At 42.6% G+C, this 17,630-nt stretch overlaps 2 protein-coding genes across 2 annotated transcripts in view; one reads left to right on the plus strand and one right to left on the minus strand.

The window, feature by feature from the left end:
* The first annotated feature begins 45 nt into the window (after positions 1-45).
* Positions 46-10,734, plus strand: LOC119651084 (myotubularin-related protein 2). Its single transcript, XM_038054431.1, has 3 exons — positions 46-287; positions 364-1,035; positions 9,383-10,734. The coding sequence occupies exons 1-3, from the start codon at positions 174-176 to the stop codon at positions 10,424-10,426; spliced, it is 1,830 nt and encodes a 609-aa protein (XP_037910359.1). The 5' UTR covers positions 46-173; the 3' UTR covers positions 10,427-10,734.
* LOC119651085 (beta-1,3-glucosyltransferase) overlaps positions 10,591-17,630 on the minus strand; it is a 97,748-nt gene continuing 90,708 nt past the window's right edge. Inside the window, exons 7-9 of the mRNA XM_038054433.1 lie at positions 11,421-11,604; positions 11,039-11,303; positions 10,591-10,975 (exon numbers count right to left, since the gene is read on the minus strand). Of these exons, the coding sequence (XP_037910361.1) occupies positions 10,724-10,975; positions 11,039-11,303; positions 11,421-11,604 (701 nt within the window). The 3' untranslated portion in view covers positions 10,591-10,723. The remainder of the gene's footprint in view (positions 10,976-11,038; positions 11,304-11,420; positions 11,605-17,630) is intronic.

Genomic DNA, 17,630 nt, shown 5'->3' on the forward strand with positions numbered 1-17,630 from the left:
GGAAATATGGCAACATGCACCGGTGCACTTGGGCAGTTTTTCAAGGCAGACAGTGCAGTTCAGGGAAACGTCAAAACAAGTCCTCTCAGCTGGTGCATGTTGACTTTTCCGCACAGTAAATTTTTCGGCACCAAAATCTAATATTCACCGCGAAAACACGTAAATAAACAAAAATGGACAAGCGGATTAACCCGGACTTTAACGCTTCCAAGCATGCCAGCTCAAATTCTTTGGATTCCGACTCAAAGTCGAGTTCGTTGAACTCGAAACATGGGGCGGAGACGATTGTATGTTCTTCCCATTTGCAACTTTGTATGCACAATTGTTAGAATAATTGTTTGATTGGGTGATTGTGCATTACAGATACCGCGCGAGACTCCCTTCATCTACTTGAATGGCGAAAAGGAACAGGACCAGAAGAACGATGTGACCCACATCTGCCCTTACAGGGAGCCCGCCGTCGGGACGCTGACCATTACAAACTATCGCCTGTACTTCCGCTCGCACCCCACGAATGACCGCGATCCTCCAGTGATCGTAGATGTTCCCCTTGGGGTAATATCCCGTGTTGAGAAAATTGGCGGGTCGACATCCCGTGGGGAGAATTCTTACGGCATCGAAATTTTCTGCAAGGACATGCGAAACCTCCGTTTCGCTCACAAGCAACAGAATCATTCACGCCGGACTGTCTTTGAGAAGCTGCAAACCTACGCGTTTCCGCTCTCCTTCAACGGCAAGTTGTTCGCATTCTCGTACGCCGAGCAATTTCCTGAGGACGGGTGGACGGTCTATGAACCGGTGGCGGAATTGAGGCGAATGGGGGTCAATAACGACACTTGGCGCATCACGAAAATTAATGAGCAATACTTGGTTTGCGATAGCTACCCGGCCGTCTGGGCAGTACCGAAAGCAGCGAGCGACGATTTTCTAAAGAAAGTCTGCACGTTCAGGTCGAGGAATCGTTTGCCAGTTTTGTCGTGGATCCATCCAAAGTCACAGGCTACAATCACGCGCTGTTCGCAGCCACTTGTTGGGGTAAGTCATTTCTAAGTTTTCACATTAGGAGCTTGGTATTGGCTCGAATATATCGCAACCGCTGTTTGCGTCTGTTTTTATTCAGATTTAATTATAATGATAGCGAGCGACGTACATATCTCGTTGATTTTTGCAACTAAAACTACAAAACTTATCTTAACAACTAACATTGTAATGACTTAATTGGGCCATGGTCAAAGATCATTGTGACTGGCCGGAGACGATCAAGTGGGGAAAGCTATCCCAAAAAACTAACCGTGAAGATCCGCTCGCAAATATTGAAGCACTTGCTTACCTCTTTGCTAGTCATGCCGAGAATGTGGGGGTCTTTTGAACACCGTACCCATAGCGGTAGCTTCAATTTTCCATTTATTAAATGGCCTAGTTCTCTCGTTTTGCAGTTCCCGCTAAATATATTATACTTTCCTCTCTTAGCGTTTATGAAATCCAGCCCCGCTACCCAACTTTTCCACTCCAATCATAGCAATCAGATCCCTGACCTGGTTATTGCTAATATTTGTCACAATTGTTTCCTTTTTCAAGGTTTTGTGTGAAACAAAACCTTATTAAAATCGATTCAATGTCTGTCGGCCACATCCTACTAACTCTCGATGAGAACAAGTTGTCTGTATGTGCCTTTCTATGCAATGAGTGGCGCCATTTTGTGTTGCGTTTGAAGAGGGGCTCCCCATACAAGCGAAAGGGGGTGTACAACTTTTTTCACAGAATATGGCGGTGTGCGGTGTCAACTAAAAGGGCTCCATTAGTACTTTCTTACTTCTTGATCTTGTTTCTGATGTCAGGTTAGGAAAGTGAGAACTGAAAATGTGTGCCCCAAAAAGTGAAACAGGTCTCGTTCTCAGAATCTATCCAACCGGAAAATCTGAAAAAATCACGGTGATACATCGAATCCAAATCTAGCTCTCAAAATACATCTTGTTCTGATATCTGCACAAATAAAGTTAATAATAGCACATTATCATATTTTGGAAATTTACTCGAAGTTCATCCTAGAAGTACAGAATTTGGCATGGGCGATAGCCATCAACAACGGCGCAACAACCGGTATCCGGTCTAGGCCTGCCTTAATAGGGAACTCCAGACACCCCGTTTTGCGCCGAGGTCCGCCAATTCGATATTCCTAAAAGCTGTCCGGCGTCCTGACCCTCGACATGGCTCCACCTCAGGCAGGATCTGTCTCGTCTTCTTTTTCTCCCATAGATATTGCCCTTATAGGCTTTCCGGGCTGGATTATCCTCATCTGTACGAATTAAGTGACCCGTCCCACGCAACCTGTTGAGCCGAATTTTATCCACAACCAGACGGTCGTGGTATCGCTCATAGATTTCGAGGTAATGTAGGCTATGGAATCGTCCATCCTCATCCAAAAATTCATCGCAGAATTCTTCTCTTGAACGCGGCCAAGGGTTCGCAATTTTTTTTACTAAGAACCCAGGTCTCCCAGGAATATATAAGGACAGGAAAGATCATAATCTTGTACAGTAAGAGCTTTGACCCTGGGATGAGACGTTTCGAGCGGAACAGTTTTTGTAAGCTGAAATAGGCTCTGTTGGCTGACAACAACCGTGCGTGGATTTCATCATCTTAGCTGTTATCGGTTGTGATTTTCGAAATTTCCAACGGTTTCAAGGTTGTAGCCTACGATCCTCATTGTTTTCGTTTGACCAGTGCGATTCGGTGTTGTTGGTTCTTTGGTTTTTAGCGCTGACGTTGTCACCATGTACTTCGTCTTGCCTTCATTAATGTGCAGCCCAAGATCTCGCGCCGCCTGCTCGATTTGGATGAAGAAGGTTGTTCTTCTCATGATATCAATATTGTCAGGGAAAGCCAGCAGTTGGGTGGAATTGAAGAGGATGGTGCCTCTCGCATTTATATCGGCATCGTGACTCACTTCCCCAGGGACACCGAATTGTCTCAAGGCCGTATACAGTTTTACCCTGGCTATGCTGTCATAGGCGGCTTTAAAGTCGATGAAAAGATGGTGCAACTGATGTCCATATTCCAACAGTTTTCCCATCGCTTGCCGCAGAGAGAAAGTCAGATCTGTTGCTGAGTTGCCTGAAGTGAAGCCTCTTTGGTATGGGCCAATGATGTTCTGGGCGTATGGGGCTATCCGGCCTAGCTAGATAGTGGAAAATATCTTACAGACGGTACTCAGCAACGTGATACCTCTATAATTGCTGCACTGCGTGATATCCCCCTTTTTATGTATTTGACAGATAATGTCCCGTTGCCAGTCGTCAGGCATCTTAGTCGTAAAATTCAAAGCGTGAAACAAGTGAACTGCTATATGCGCACGAGGTGACTAAATGTCATTCGATAATTGTTACAGTGTGAAGAGCGAAATGTGACATCACAAGAACTCCTAAATGCAGCTTGACTATCACTGCAGATTGCCATGCACCCGCCCTTCAACCGTTCGTCAATCCTTCAGGTTGCCCTCTTTAGGGGCGCATACACTTCAGCCTGAAAATGGTAGCATATTGTCCGAAGAGAAAAGCCCACTTCCCGCTTTCATTCGAGAGGCAGACTCCTGCTTCAGAAAGTTGTTCTGTTTTTAAACTATCGCTGTAGAAGACTTCGGTATATTCCGCCAAGCATTCTTCTGATTCCTCCCAGTTTTCTCTTCGCTTCAAGATAATTTCACATCTTCTACAAACAAATCTTGACACCCTAACTTTGTAGTATGCTTAGGATATGTTATGTTATTTGTTAAAAACTTCCCTCCAACATCTGATGGTCAACTTTTAACAGCGTTTTGATCCTGCGACGCTGCCTTATATCGACAACTTCATTCGAGTTTCCAGAATGTCTTGTTTCGCCTTTCTTTCTTCCCACCAGTTCATAGATATCCATTCCTCGGTTGTCTATTTAAATGTTTTTGTCCGCAATATTCCCGAGTATGCTCCGGGATATTGTCCCCCTACCATAACTGTGAGTGCCATACAATACAGTCAGTTCAAAGAAAATTTACTCGTTATCGCTTCTTCTTCTTCAAAAAGAATCTTCTCTAACCATCTTACCCTGATCGCTTAGTTTTCCTCAATATGACATCTCCACACTTACTTTAGTAAATGCTTGCATTCTGTTCAAGATTTGTAATGGCCTGATGGATTGTTCGGTAGCCGCTGAGATACGTGGCCGTGAATTATGTTATAACGTTCGCATTCTTAGTGTTTTCGAAGTGCCTTTTGCCAAATTATTGTGTTACTTTTATTGTGCAGTGTTCTTTGTTTCTGATTTCTTTTTCTTCAGTCTTTGTCCCGTTCACAAGCGGGGTCGGCTCGTCGTGATCGGCTTCGTCATTTCGCTCTATCGCATGCCTGATCTTGGTGCAATCTCTAGGCTTTTGAATCCCCGTCCAGCGTATCACGCCACCGTTGTTTCGGCCTCCCTTTTGGTCGTTTACCATCGACTTCGATGTTCACACCAACCTTGGTAAGTGAATTCTTGATAGCACCAATTGCGTGACCATACCATCGGAAACGCCTCTCTCGCAATTTTTCCACGATCGGTGCGACCCCATAACGATCGCGGATATCCTCATTTCGGATGTGATCAAAACGGGTCACGCCACTACTCCAAGGCAACATCTTCGTCTCCATTACCGCAAGACGTCGTTCATTGTCTTTTATAGTCGGTCAACACTCAGAACCATAGAGGGCGACAGGACGGACGACATTGCGGTAAATTTTAGATTTGAGACGTTCGTTGATACGTCGATCACAAAGGACACCAGTTGTGGAACGTCATTTCATCCAGGTTGCTTAATGCGTGAAGCAATTTCATAACGCAGTTCTCCATTGGCTGATTCCGTTGACCCGAGCTATTTGAATCGCTCAGTTCTGGGCAGATCACTGCCGTTGACAGTGATATGATAAAATTAACAAATTTGATGATGTGTTCCCATAAATATCTGAAAATCCGCTTGTGATTGATTATTAATTTTCACTTTCAATACAACGGACAACTTCCTGTTTCGCACCGAAAGATTTTTGGAATATCTATTATTGATAAATTAATCATTTTGTTGTTAAAAAAAGTCTTGGGTGCTTCAAGTATTTTTTACATAAGAATATTTAAGTGGACATTTGTCTCGTAATGTATATGTATATATTATGTCAGACTATTCACTTTAGTGATATTGACATCCAAAATCTTAGATGCACAAAAAGGCAACTTTGACCTATTATAATTTTGTTAATGATAGTGTGATTTCCAACTTGAAACTTGTCAGTATCATTTCATTCTGTGAAGAATTTCAAGGGGGGTTTGCAGTTTATTTCTGGGAAATATAATAATGTACTATTATAAACCTTATTTGATAAGGTACTTAGACAAGGTATAGTGGCAATTTTCTGATTTTTTTTCAGTTTTTCGGTTCTGAGAATGGGTCAGTGAAAGAAATGATCACTTTGCAGCCCGCACTCTCCTCATTTGCATCAAAAGTCAGAACTAAGGCTAGTTCTCAAAAGTACTAACCGAGACCTCCAATTTGATATCCCACATGACTACATTCGGTGAAAACAAATGCATGAAATGGATAATTTTGAGCTGCTATAACTTTGATACTTTGGGAGTTTAGAGTATTTTCTTTGGACCATCGTTACGAATCAGAACATAGCTTTTTGTTGCCAGGTCTTTGAATATGAGGATTCTTTTGCTGTCAAGTTGACTCCCATTGACTGCGCCTAACATTTGGAAGCGCTTTCTCAACTCTTTGGCGAAATTAGAGGTGTATACCTGCTCGTTCGGACTGTAAGTGCGTAATGGCTGTCTATACACCATTTTTGCTGCAGTTGTGCCGAGTTCTTCCTTCCAAGCGATCAGGTTGCTGAGTTTTTAAAACAATCTCAATTTAAACTGTCTCTGGTTCTCTGAAGTGGTATGCTGAACTTCGAGATCCATGTGTCAAGGAACGGTCTGGCAACGGTGATGGCTTCTTGATCGGGGATTGGTGCTACTTCCGGCCAACGTGAGAAACGGTCTACTATGGCCAGAAAGTAGCGTTGTCCCTCGCAATAAGGCATAACAATAAGATCCAGATGAACGCGCTAGAATCTAGATGATGGTGGCGCAAAGCTCCCGACTGGTGCAGTTACATGACGGGTCATTTTTGATCGCTGACAATTATTGCAACGACGCGTTCATTTCCTGCAATCGGTTTTGATAGATGTCCAACCATACCTCTGTGTTACGAGTTTAACGGTGGCGTCCGCGACATCGTTGTTGCAACCGGATACGTGCTGGTTATCTGTGGTAAACTGCCCAATTGATATGATGGGCACTCGTTTTTTTGTGGGAGGCGAAGGTTTGTGGCTTGTGATTCGTAAAGATGGTGATCTCTCTTGCCTCAAACATATGACGAAAGTATTTTATTGTTAGGTATATAGCCAGTAGTTCCCGGCCGTACGCTCCTTGAAAGCTTTCTTGAAAAGGAAGCTAATGGTTGCCAGCAACAATCAATCCGCTGTTGGAGGACTGCCCCAATCGCGAAGTCAGATACATCGCCGAAAATGGCCAAAGGTAAGTCAGATTGTGGATGTGCAAGCAGCGTTTTCAGTGCGGGTTTGGAAGCTTGAAAAGGAAGATTTGATGGTGCACTTGATTGGGGAATTTCCTTTAATTTTACCGTAAAGAATCTCGTTGAGTGGTGGCTGCACTGCTGCTGCTCTGGGTATGAACCTTTAACATATTCAATAATGCTCTAAGCTGCTTCACGTTGGGGGGGAATCTGGTTAAATGTTCTTACCAGGTCTATTGTTGAAAAGACAGTTTTACCATAGAGCATTTGAGCGAAATCTTGGATCTTCCGAGCGTTGAGTGCGCGATAATCTCCGCACGGTCTCCACTCATTATTCTTTGCAAGGGTGCAGCCCACGGACTATTTGATGGGCGCGCCAATCCTAGCTGGCATTGAATTCCTTTTTCGCGATGTTCAGCTAATCGTCTGGGTTTTAAAGCAACTAATGGTTCTGGCGTTGTGACTACATGATGTTTAGTTTCGAAATCCAGTTACACGGTTTCACGCATTTGGTGGTTTCGACTTTAAACCGCCAGTGATACCAGCATATACCTTGAGGACGAACACTTCCAGATCTGGGCTGTGAATGCGATCGAGAATGAGACCGTCGACGGCTGGGATTCCTGTTTGACCATGTGTAGCTCCGTTCGCAGCTCTGCAAGCTGAGTTGCTAATTGCTGGACTAGTTCCGTTAAACAGGTTTCCGCTGCTGAAGGTGAGGATGTTGTTTCGACGATATTTAACGGAAGCTTGGCCTTGTAGATCTTATTAGCTATGTCGGCTGCAGTTTGTAGTGGCTGACCATCCATCGTCGCGATAATCGATTGAAGAGCTGATGGCAGGTGTCTTAACCACAGACTTCTGAACAGCGGCTACGGAACTGTAGTACCGGCAAGACACTGCAGGCGGTGGAGGAACTGGGAGGACTTCTCGTCACCCATGATGGGTCTCATGTTCTCCTCAGCCTCCTCACACAGCCGCTTTATCAATTCGGTGGTTATATGATCTGTTTCTCACGGACTGTATGATTATGTCGCGGACTTGGATGACATATCGCGGTGGCAGCACCGCTATGACTTGCAAATATTGATGTTGTGAGTCTTTTTTATTATACCTCACAAAATGGTGGAGGCCATTTTAAACCAAATCTCAGGGTCGTGGGGGTTGAAGTCTGGCAAACTTAGTACCCAGTTTACCGCGGTTAGAGTTATATTCTCGTCCGTAGGCGTGTTGCGGGTTCTCGGCTTTTTCGTTGTCACTGCTTTTACGTGCACTTTGAACCCGGCAATTTTCCTTTTTTAAATTCGGAGTCACCACTTTGGGAATTGACGGGCTCGATAAATAGCAGAAGTTGAATGAAAAGCCTTTTATATAATAAAAATAAAACTAGGTAGCTTGCTCCTACTACAATATATTTTAATAGTTAGTAGTAGTCAAAAGCTACTTACTTTCTTCCTCAGTACTTAGTACTGGTATTTACTAACTATTAAAATATATTGTAATAGGAGCAAGCTACCTAGTTTTATTTTTATTTAGAAGAACTACAAGCATCGGAACGATAACTCTTTTATATAAGTTTAAGATATTTATTTAAATACGACATCTGACCTGCACCTCATTGCGGTTTTCACAATGTGAGGGTGTCCCTCTTCTACGAAGTGACTGCGCTACTCAACCCTCAACCAACTGGCTAACTTTTAGGGAGTAAATCACTTCGGTAGAAAAGAAAGGTAATTAAAAGTTCTAATTCCAGAAAGTGTTTGGAAGTAATTGGCACGACCACAATACTAGTAGCCGGATTTTTACGAAACTTTCCGGTATTATGCGTGGTACAAAGCTATGCGTGTGCCACACGAACTCATCTGGTATATTTTACAGCACATACTGCCAGAACAACTTATTCGCTGGGTTAAATTGCTTTATCACGATCCGAAAATGTCAAAAGCTACTGTCTCTGTCGGTGTAAATCAAGGAAGCGTCCTACAACCACTTGTTCTTGTAATGGCGCTCTATAGGGCTTTATGCGGAGGATATTTTCCTATCGTCTAATGGCAAAAATGATCTGAAGCATCTTGTTCAAAAAGGAATGATCCTCTCATGCGACACGATCTCAGTTAATATCTAAATTTTTGATGACCGATCTCCATGAAACAGGCACTATCACTGAGCGAGTTAAATATTTCAGGTTAATGGTATTAGCCAATGGAGAAGAGCGCAATGAAATTTCTTCACGCATTAGCGCAATCTGGATAAATTGGCGTTCCACAATTCTTGTGCTTTGTGATCGACGTATCAACGAACGTTTCAAATTTAAAATTTAGCCCAGTGTAGTCTGCCCAGTCGCCCTCTATGGTTTAGAGTGTCGGCCGAATATATAAAAGACAATGAACAGCGTATCGTGGCAATGGAGACGAATATGTTCCTTGGTGTACTATGCTTGATTACATCTCATTGCGGATATCCGCGATCGACATGGTGTATGGTCACGTAATTCGTGCTAATCCTAAGTTTTTACATCAATTTTTACCCCTCCCCTGTATGTATGGCGAGCCCCCTTTAAACTTCACGTCAATTTATGTGATTAAGTGTATGCATGTGGGTGCATGGGAGTTTTTAGTTCTTATATGTCCACCAACTTTCGGTTGAATCGGTTTAGGTCTTTTGGAGAAAAGTGCGTATGACAGAAAGACAACGTTATAAGGTTTAATTTTCATAAAACCTTAAAAATGCGACTAAATTATTTATCTCAATTTATGCCTCATTTCTTACTAATTGAACGAATATTTTTCTTTATGTTCATAGGTTAGCGGAAAAAGGAGTCCCGATGACGAGTTATATCTGAATTATATAATGGAAGCCAATGCACAATCTGATAAATTGTCCATAATGGACGCTCGACCCAGTGCCAATGCTATAGCGAATAAGGCGAAAGGAGGTGGATATGAATCGGACGACGCCTATAAGAACGTAGAACTGAACTTTCTTGACATTCATAATATTCACGTGATGCGTGAGAGCTTACGAAAATTGAAAGAAGTTTGCTATCCAACTATCGATGACCAAAAGTGGCTCACAGCAGTTGAGGGGAGTTTATGGCTCAAACATATTAAATGCATTCTCGCTGGTGCCGTACGAATAGTCGACAAAATTGAAACAATGAGTACGTCTGTGGTTGTCCACTGTTCCGATGGTTGGGATCGTACAGCACAATTGACTGCGCTCTCCATGCTTTTATTAGATCCTTATTACCGGACTTTGCGTGGTTTCGAAGTGCTTATCGAGAAAGAATGGCTCAGCTTTGGTCATAAGTTTCAACAAAGAATTGGTCATGGAGACAATAGGCATTCGGATGCCGATCGTTCACCAGTATTCCTTCAGTTCATCGATTGTGTATGGCAAGTTGGACAACAGTTTCCGAACGCTTTGGAGTTCAATGAGCATTTCTTGATAACAATCCTGGACCACTTGTATTCTTCCCGTTTCGGGACTTTCCTATGCAATACGGAAGCCGAGCGTGTAAAGGAGGACTTAAAGCATAAAACGGTGTCATTGTGGTCATACATCAATTCTTCGTATGAACTCTATCGAAATTCCTTATATGGGGCCAATTCTTCAGGAGTGCAAACAGTTTTAAAGCCACTAGCCAGTATGCGTAACATTAAGTTATGGAAGGGATTGTACTGTAGATGGAACCCTAGCATGCGTCCACAAGATTCGATTTATCAGAGAACGCGTGAAATGTTGGCACTGCAAGAGCAACTTCAACGCCAAGTCAATGATTGTCGCATGAAAGCGAATTCGCGATGTACCCAAAGCACAGGTCGTCTAGCATCCCCTCTGCATTGAACCGATTGAATTTTTATTTATTTAAATTAATGCCCTGAAGGTGGACAACATTCATTTTTAATGAGAACTCGTCTGAAAGTAACGATGCCATGTTATAATAGACTTCGACATGGTGTTTTTTTGTGTGGAGCGGAAAGCATAAAAGGCCCCCTAAAAACATCACTTTTGGAAAGATTTCAAAGGAAGGAATGCCGTCCAAGTTTGGGGCGAGAAATATATCAGTTTAGTAACATATTTAACGTACTTTATTGCAATAATTTCTAAAATTAAGACTCTTAATAAAAAACCGTATAATTATTACAATTCAATATGATGCGTTTTTCTCCGACTTGTATCACCATTCTTCGATTTCTTTACGTAGTTTGTACTTTGCTTAGCATTAATATCACAAAATGATTTATTTGATTCTGTTGCATGTAAACATCTCTGTTGGTCAGCCAGCTGGAACCACTTTGAATACGTCCTGACTGGATCGATTTGCCAGAACTTGTGGAATGATACAGGGTCGTCAAGGGACAGTATATCTGCCGCATAATCGGATGGTCTGGCCTATGATATAACATGATATAATGTTGCGGGCTGTATTTATAAATAATTAGTAAACAAACTTACCTGATGAAATCTGGGCGAATGTATGGCTTTAATCCCCAAGCGTTGCAGGCAGATTCCAATTATCATATCGTCCGGTGATGATATCGACGGACAAACACACGAAGTGACAATTTTACGGGCTGTTGGCAAACTAATAGCCATACCACCACCTCCCGTTATGTAATTAAATCCATCTTTTGAGTGTAACCGGTAGCCATATCGTTCGCCCAGATAGATGTGTTCAGTAGCATTGAAGCACCCTAAAATATCACAGACTCTGGAAACGCTGTGCCGGAGACAATGTATATTTGGATATTATTGCATTCGTTAGGGGAGGGATGAGTGATTTAATTAAATGAGCAATTCAAGTTAATGTTGTGTAGATACAAATGCAATTAATTACCTAAGCAGTGTGTCATCGTCACACAAGAAGATCCATTTAATTGGTTTCTGAAGTCGTTTAGTATCGGCTGAAACATTTATTTCATCAATATCCTTTAAAGCTAACTTGAAAATCGATAACGTCTTAGCGCAATGTCCTGTTTCCGTATTGGGTACATTTGTTGTGAACGTCGGTATCGTATCATCTGGGGAGAGAATTTACAGTCTATTAGTAATTTATGTTCCACGTAGCTGTAGAAGGTGATTCTGTTGGATGTTTGAATCTGACCAAGGGTGTGCTACGTTCAAGTAGTCGTCGATGCTTTCAAGTTTGTTAAAAGTGTCGGTAAATGAAATGATACTTGGTTTTATAACATTTCTTCGGACGAACTTAACCGTTATATTTGGTTTCTCACAATCTGTATTTTTTATTTTTAGTACTTGATAGTACTTCTTGAGGTACAAACTAGTAAAAAGTGTTCAAATATATTTGCTAAGGTGCAAGAATTCTTCCAGATCAAGGATTTATGGTATATTTGTATGAGAGGAACAAATATCTTATATGCGGGTCAGAAAGTTACTTCTTATTAAATATATAATTATGGAAAGGGATGATTCAATCATTAGGTTTGTCTTCCTGCTTTATGTCAGGTGTTATATATGTTTCGAGGTACTATATTTCGATCTTCTGGAAGAGGGTTACTCCGTTTATTGGAAGCAAGTTGGTCGGTGGATGAGGAAACCATACGATTGTGAGGGTTGTCAGTTTAATATCAGTTGGTAGGTTTGAATTGTTCATAAGCAAGGGTTCTCCTATCTCTGGATGCTTTAATTCTATGACTTTAAGCTTTTGTGTTTTGTTTTAATTTTGGACGCTAGAGGAAGGATTATAAAAGACTTCGTTTAACAATTTCTGAGTTGTGAAAATGAGGTCTGTGCTGCATTTAAGAAGATTCTTGACCGGTCTCCTTAGTGCACTTTTGAATACTTTTGGATTTCAATGTTGAATCAGCTTTATGGACTCTACTATATTTCATGAACCTACTTGGTTGCCTCTCTTGAAACTTTGAAAATTTCTGTTAGGAGATTCCTGTTTTGGCCACTAAGTACGAAGTAATTTTGAATGCCATTCTTCTTCCTTGCGTTCAGAGGTGAAGTCGGCTAGTCTTAATCGGTTGCGTCATTTTCCTTGGTCATAGGCCTGATTTGGATGGAAGTCAGTTTTAGTTTAGTTTACTGGGGGGAGCCGCAGCTCCGAGCAGTCAGGCCACTGTTAGGCCTATTGTACTATCCCCGTAAATTGCCTATTCAATTGCTCCCCGCCTACGGTTTTCGCAGGCTTTAGCGAATCTGAGAACATTCTCTAGAGGCAGAAAGTGTGCAGATTCTTCATTGAAGAAAACCTTGCCAAGGTGTCTTCGTCTGAGATCTGAGGATGCCGGGCAGCTGCGTTAAAAGTGCAGGGCCGTCTCCTCCTTCCTCCTTGCATTGGCTGTACATAGCCGAAACCACTACCCCACTCTTCGTCGCCCTATTAGGGTTTTCATGTCCCACTTCTTATGGGACAACAAAAATGCCGCTCTACTGGCCCTAGGCACAAGGATTTTCGCTTGCCGGCACGAGTCCACTCGGTTGCGTGAATCCTTGCAATTTCACCCTTCAGAGTAGACTTGACAGTAGATGGTCGGATTCCAAGAGCTGGTTCTGGCCCCACCATTGTGAATCCAGACCCTCGGCGAGCCAGTTTATCAGCCTCCTCATTACCGGCAATGGTAGAGTGCCCCGGCACCCACATCAGGAATGCTTCGTTCAGTCGGCCAAGTTTCAGCAGCACCTGATGACAACTCCACACCAACTGGCTTCATATGTCGTTGCCATTTAGTGCTGATAATGCCGCCCGACTGTCCATTTTTGTCGCAGACATTCTTCTGCTGCCAATGAAATGGCATATATCTCCGCCTGGAATATGGTCGCCATTTTTCCAAGGGGTTCGGCCAGTTCTATAATCGGATTCTCCGAGAACACCCCTGCTTCCGATCCGTCCTCCATGACTGACCCGTCGTTGAAGATTATTAGGTCTGTAATCTGAAAAGACTCATGGCCACTTGTCGACCATTCTCCTCTTTCGGTGATTACGACAGTGTATGTCTTTTCAAAGATGAATCTGGAAACCATATGATCAGTCGGCATCAGGGCTACCGGATGTTTTCCAAGGAATTTCCAGATAGACGCATGACCGTTTGATTGGCCGCCTTTCCACGCCCCAATGGTATCGAGGTAAATTTAGGATAGCTTCAAGTGCCGCAGTCAGCGTAGTACTCATTGCTCCAGTAATACTTAGGCAACCAAGTCTCAGAGTCTGCGTTAGCAGCTTCCTGCTGTTAGCAAAGTTCAGTCTTGGCAGACTGACGATGCATGCATACATCAAAATGGGTTTTATTATGCATGTATACATCCAGTATATCCATTTTGATGAAAGTCCCCAGGTCTTACCTATCGCATTCCTACAGCACCAGAGCAATCTGCAGGATTTCTGATATTGTTCCTGGATATGGTGCTTCCACGTTAATTTGGAGTCGAAATGTACTCCTAAGTACTTGACTGTTTGTGCTACCTAGATTCCCTAGGTGGGTAGCGTATAGCTGCCCCACCTGACGTTCCTAGTGAACATAACTAGTCCAGTCTTCCTAGCGTTCACCGTGAGTCCATTGCGGAGGTGCCAACTGTGGATTTCATGGAGAGTTGCATTCAAGCGGTCACATACTGTGTCCGCAAACTTGCCGGTAATTATTACGGCTAGGTTGTCCGCAAATGCTTGCGTGAAGACTTTTTTGTCCTCCAGGAGCCATAGCAGGGTATCCATTACCAAGAGCCATAACAGTGGAGAGAGACTCCATCCCTGTGGGTAGCCCCTGAGACATCCTGCTTCAATAGATTTCTGGCCGACCGATATGTGGATTATTTTCTACTCTTACATGTGAAGAATCCAACTGATTTGCAGCGGTTCGATTCCATGCTGTCCTGCCGCATCACAAATTGCCGCGAATGAGGCATAATTGAAGGCACCTTCGATGTCCATTAATGCGCCTTAGGCGTATTCTTTTTCGGATATCGCCTTTTCAATTTTTGTAGTAAGTTCATGGAGTGCTGTATCCGTGGATTTGCCTTTCCGTGGCGTGTTGCCTATGGTGAAGTGGCCACTTAGGAATGTATATATCCCTTATGAACCGATCTACTAGTCTTCCTAGTCCTTTTAGCAGAAAGGAGGTTAGACTTTTCTGTCGAAAGTTTTTTGCGTCTGTGTAGGTGGGTTTTCCTGGTTTGGGAATGAATAACGCCTTCACAACCCGCGATTTAATTGGAATATAAGCTGGTGCTAGGCATGCACGGTATATGTTCCGAATGTGTAGACCTAGCGCATCCATTCCCTCTATTACTAGCGTAGGGATGATGCCATCCGGACCTGCAGACTTGTATCTATGGACCGAGTTAAATGCCCATTTCACTCGCTCCAGTGATACTACTTTGCATGCCAGATTCCAGTCTCTCGGTTGAGGGCTGTATGCACCTGCTTTCCCCGAGATTAAATTTTGGATGCTGCCTGGGAAGTGCACTTCAAGCAAATGGTTTGCTGTTTCTTCATCGCTTTTTGTGTACTTCCCATTCTGTAAACGTAAATAACCCAGTTTCTGTCTATGTTCTTTGACCAGAATTTGCTTCAACTTTGAGGTTGCCTCAAGAGAGTTAGTATCTTCGCAAAAGCGTCTACATGATGATTGTTTAGCCGCTCTTATGCTCTTCTTTATAGCCCTCTGTGCCTCTTTATAGCGATTCCAGCTAGTGCCTGATTCACGAGCATGATTGAGGAGCATCCTTGTCGTTCTCCTCTATTTTGCCAAATCCGAGTTCCATCATGGTGTTTTACCTTCTTTGGCATCTTGAGTGGATAGCTTTCTTCGAAAGCTTCTCTCGTGCTAGTTTTGATCATCTGGGTTGTCTTCTCAATTCCAGCAATGGATTTGATGCGTTTCCCAGGGATCGCGACTCGGGCGCTCAATTCTATTTTATAGATGATGCAACTCCATATCGTTCGACGTTCGAGGACGACTTCATTTCGGATGTGATCAAGACATGTTACGCAACTAGTCCAACGTAACATCTTTGCCTTCATTATCGCAAATTGTCTTTGATCGGACAGCACTCGGAACTACAGAGAGTGACAGATTGGATGAGATTGAAGAAAATTTTGGATTTGAGAATGATGGATGTGTAAAAAAAACTTCCTGAGGCAGACTGTTAGATCTCAGCTCCTCGCTTTCCAGACCTCAGCTGGGATGTCGCCTGTTCCTGCTGCTTTCCCCTATTTCATTCGCTAGTTCGATATCCTGTGTGCGTTGGTGTCGCATTTTGACAAGCCGATAGAGATCTTTTTCGACGTTCCCGGTCTCAGGGCATATTGTAAAGATCTTTGTAATGGACCGCCCGTGTAATAATAATCGCTTTTTTTGCTATTCGGTTGTAAATTTGCCAATTGGTCAGTGTTTTGACACATGTTTTTTTTACGAGGTCTGATTGATTTTGGACCTTGCAAAATTGAGATTTTTTTGTGATTCGGAATCTTTTAAAACTTGAAGTAATAACTGAATCGAGGAGATGTGACATATTAGTCATGTAGGCGATCGTGATTGGGGTAGTAAACTTTTTCTCTAGTTTGTCTGTGGTATGGTAGTAGCTACAATTTTCTTCGATCCACTGCTTATTGATGGTTTGAGGACCTCCTTAGTTTTCCTCTAAAGGTTTTGCGGAAAACAAACCTTATTAATATCTTTTTACTGTCTGGCTTTATGTTTTTTTGGTTGGCACACGCACTTTTCTCGAAAACGGCTGTATGGAAATAGAGTTTTGTGGACTTGCGGAAACTGAAATCTCACGCGCTTGGTGAGTTTAAGGAGGAGGGGTAATTCCATACATGCGGAGGGGGAGGGTATCAGTTTCCCATCCAAATGTAGATGTGTCGCTATCAAATGAGAGGTCTCAATTAGTACTTTGTCAAATTGACTTCATTTTCGATATTTGTTGAAACGGGACAGGACAATTCCCATATCTACTTAAATAAAGTTAATAATAGTACTAAATTTTTGAAATGGCTGAAGAATTTTATCAGTGTTTAGATATCCACTAGAACAGTTGGTATCAGATCGCAGCTCGGTACCTGGAATATGAGGGATTTTTCGCGCGAATATAGCCGAGGATGTAAGATTATTTAAAGACTCAGCACTAGTTTCAACAAGAATTTGGCTATTCACGTGTAGAAAAAAGTGATGTTTACAATATCCCCGTTTGTAATTAGTAGAATGATTCGAATCCAAGCAATTGAAGTGAAGTGTGAAGGGATTCTTTCACCAATAGTCGCTTTCTTTCGTCTACGGTTAATGTACGCCAATTTACCGATAAAGTACTTTTCCTTGCACATTCTACAGAGTTTTTCTTGGGTAGTTTACTACATAGAAGTCGTCACGAAAAAGCCAGCAGCCTGTAAATTTTGAAATTATTTTGCTACCCAAGCGACAAATACATACACCGTAGATAGGGGTTGCTTTAACAGTTGCGATCATTGGGTATCGAAATCAGTTTTTGATTGATCTCGAAAATGTGTGCATACTTTTCGATAATCACAACGTTATCGAGGGTTCCCAGAGTGCTCGCTTCCTCAAACTCAAACTCAAGTGTGAATTCCAGCGATATCGGCTGGACATTCTGCACCTAAACGCAGTGACATAGTGGAATCTTGTAGAGCACTCCTTTTCCTCGGGCTGTATTGTACTTTTAATTCTGATCTAGCGGTAGTAGAGGCAAATCTAATGTAGGACTGTGTTGACAGCTATCACAAGGCCTGTTTCCATGTCCTGGGAACCAGTTTCGGATAGGTTATTGACTTTGAGATTTCGGTCCATCGACGGAAATTTCCGATAAAGAGGAGATAGACGTTGTTAGGGATATCGAATTGGTGGACTTCGGCGCAAAACCGGGATGTCTGGAGTTCCTTATTAAGGCAGACCTAGACCGAATACCGGTTGTTGCACCGTTGATGATGATGATGATCTATGATCTAAAAGGTAAGGTCGACTTTGACAAAACCTTGCTATGGTATGAACAGCATGGTTTTGATAACCATAATAATAACAGTGTATATTTCTTCATTGTTAACCACCTTGGCGGCACATCGCTGGAC

The sequence above is a fragment of the Hermetia illucens genome, chromosome 3 (assembly GCF_905115235.1).
Source record: "Hermetia illucens chromosome 3, iHerIll2.2.curated.20191125, whole genome shotgun sequence".
NCBI lineage: Eukaryota > Metazoa > Arthropoda > Insecta > Diptera > Stratiomyidae > Hermetia > Hermetia illucens.

Coding starts and splice junctions, on each gene's coding strand:
- LOC119651084 (XM_038054431.1), top strand. CDS start 174: ATGGACAAGCGGATTAACCCGGACTTTAACGCTTCCAAGCATGCCAGC. Junction 288..363: donor AACATGGGGCGGAGACGATT/GTATGTTCTTCC, acceptor TGTGCATTACAG/ATACCGCGCGAGACTCCCTT. Junction 1,036..9,382: donor GTTCGCAGCCACTTGTTGGG/GTAAGTCATTTC, acceptor TTATGTTCATAG/GTTAGCGGAAAAAGGAGTCC.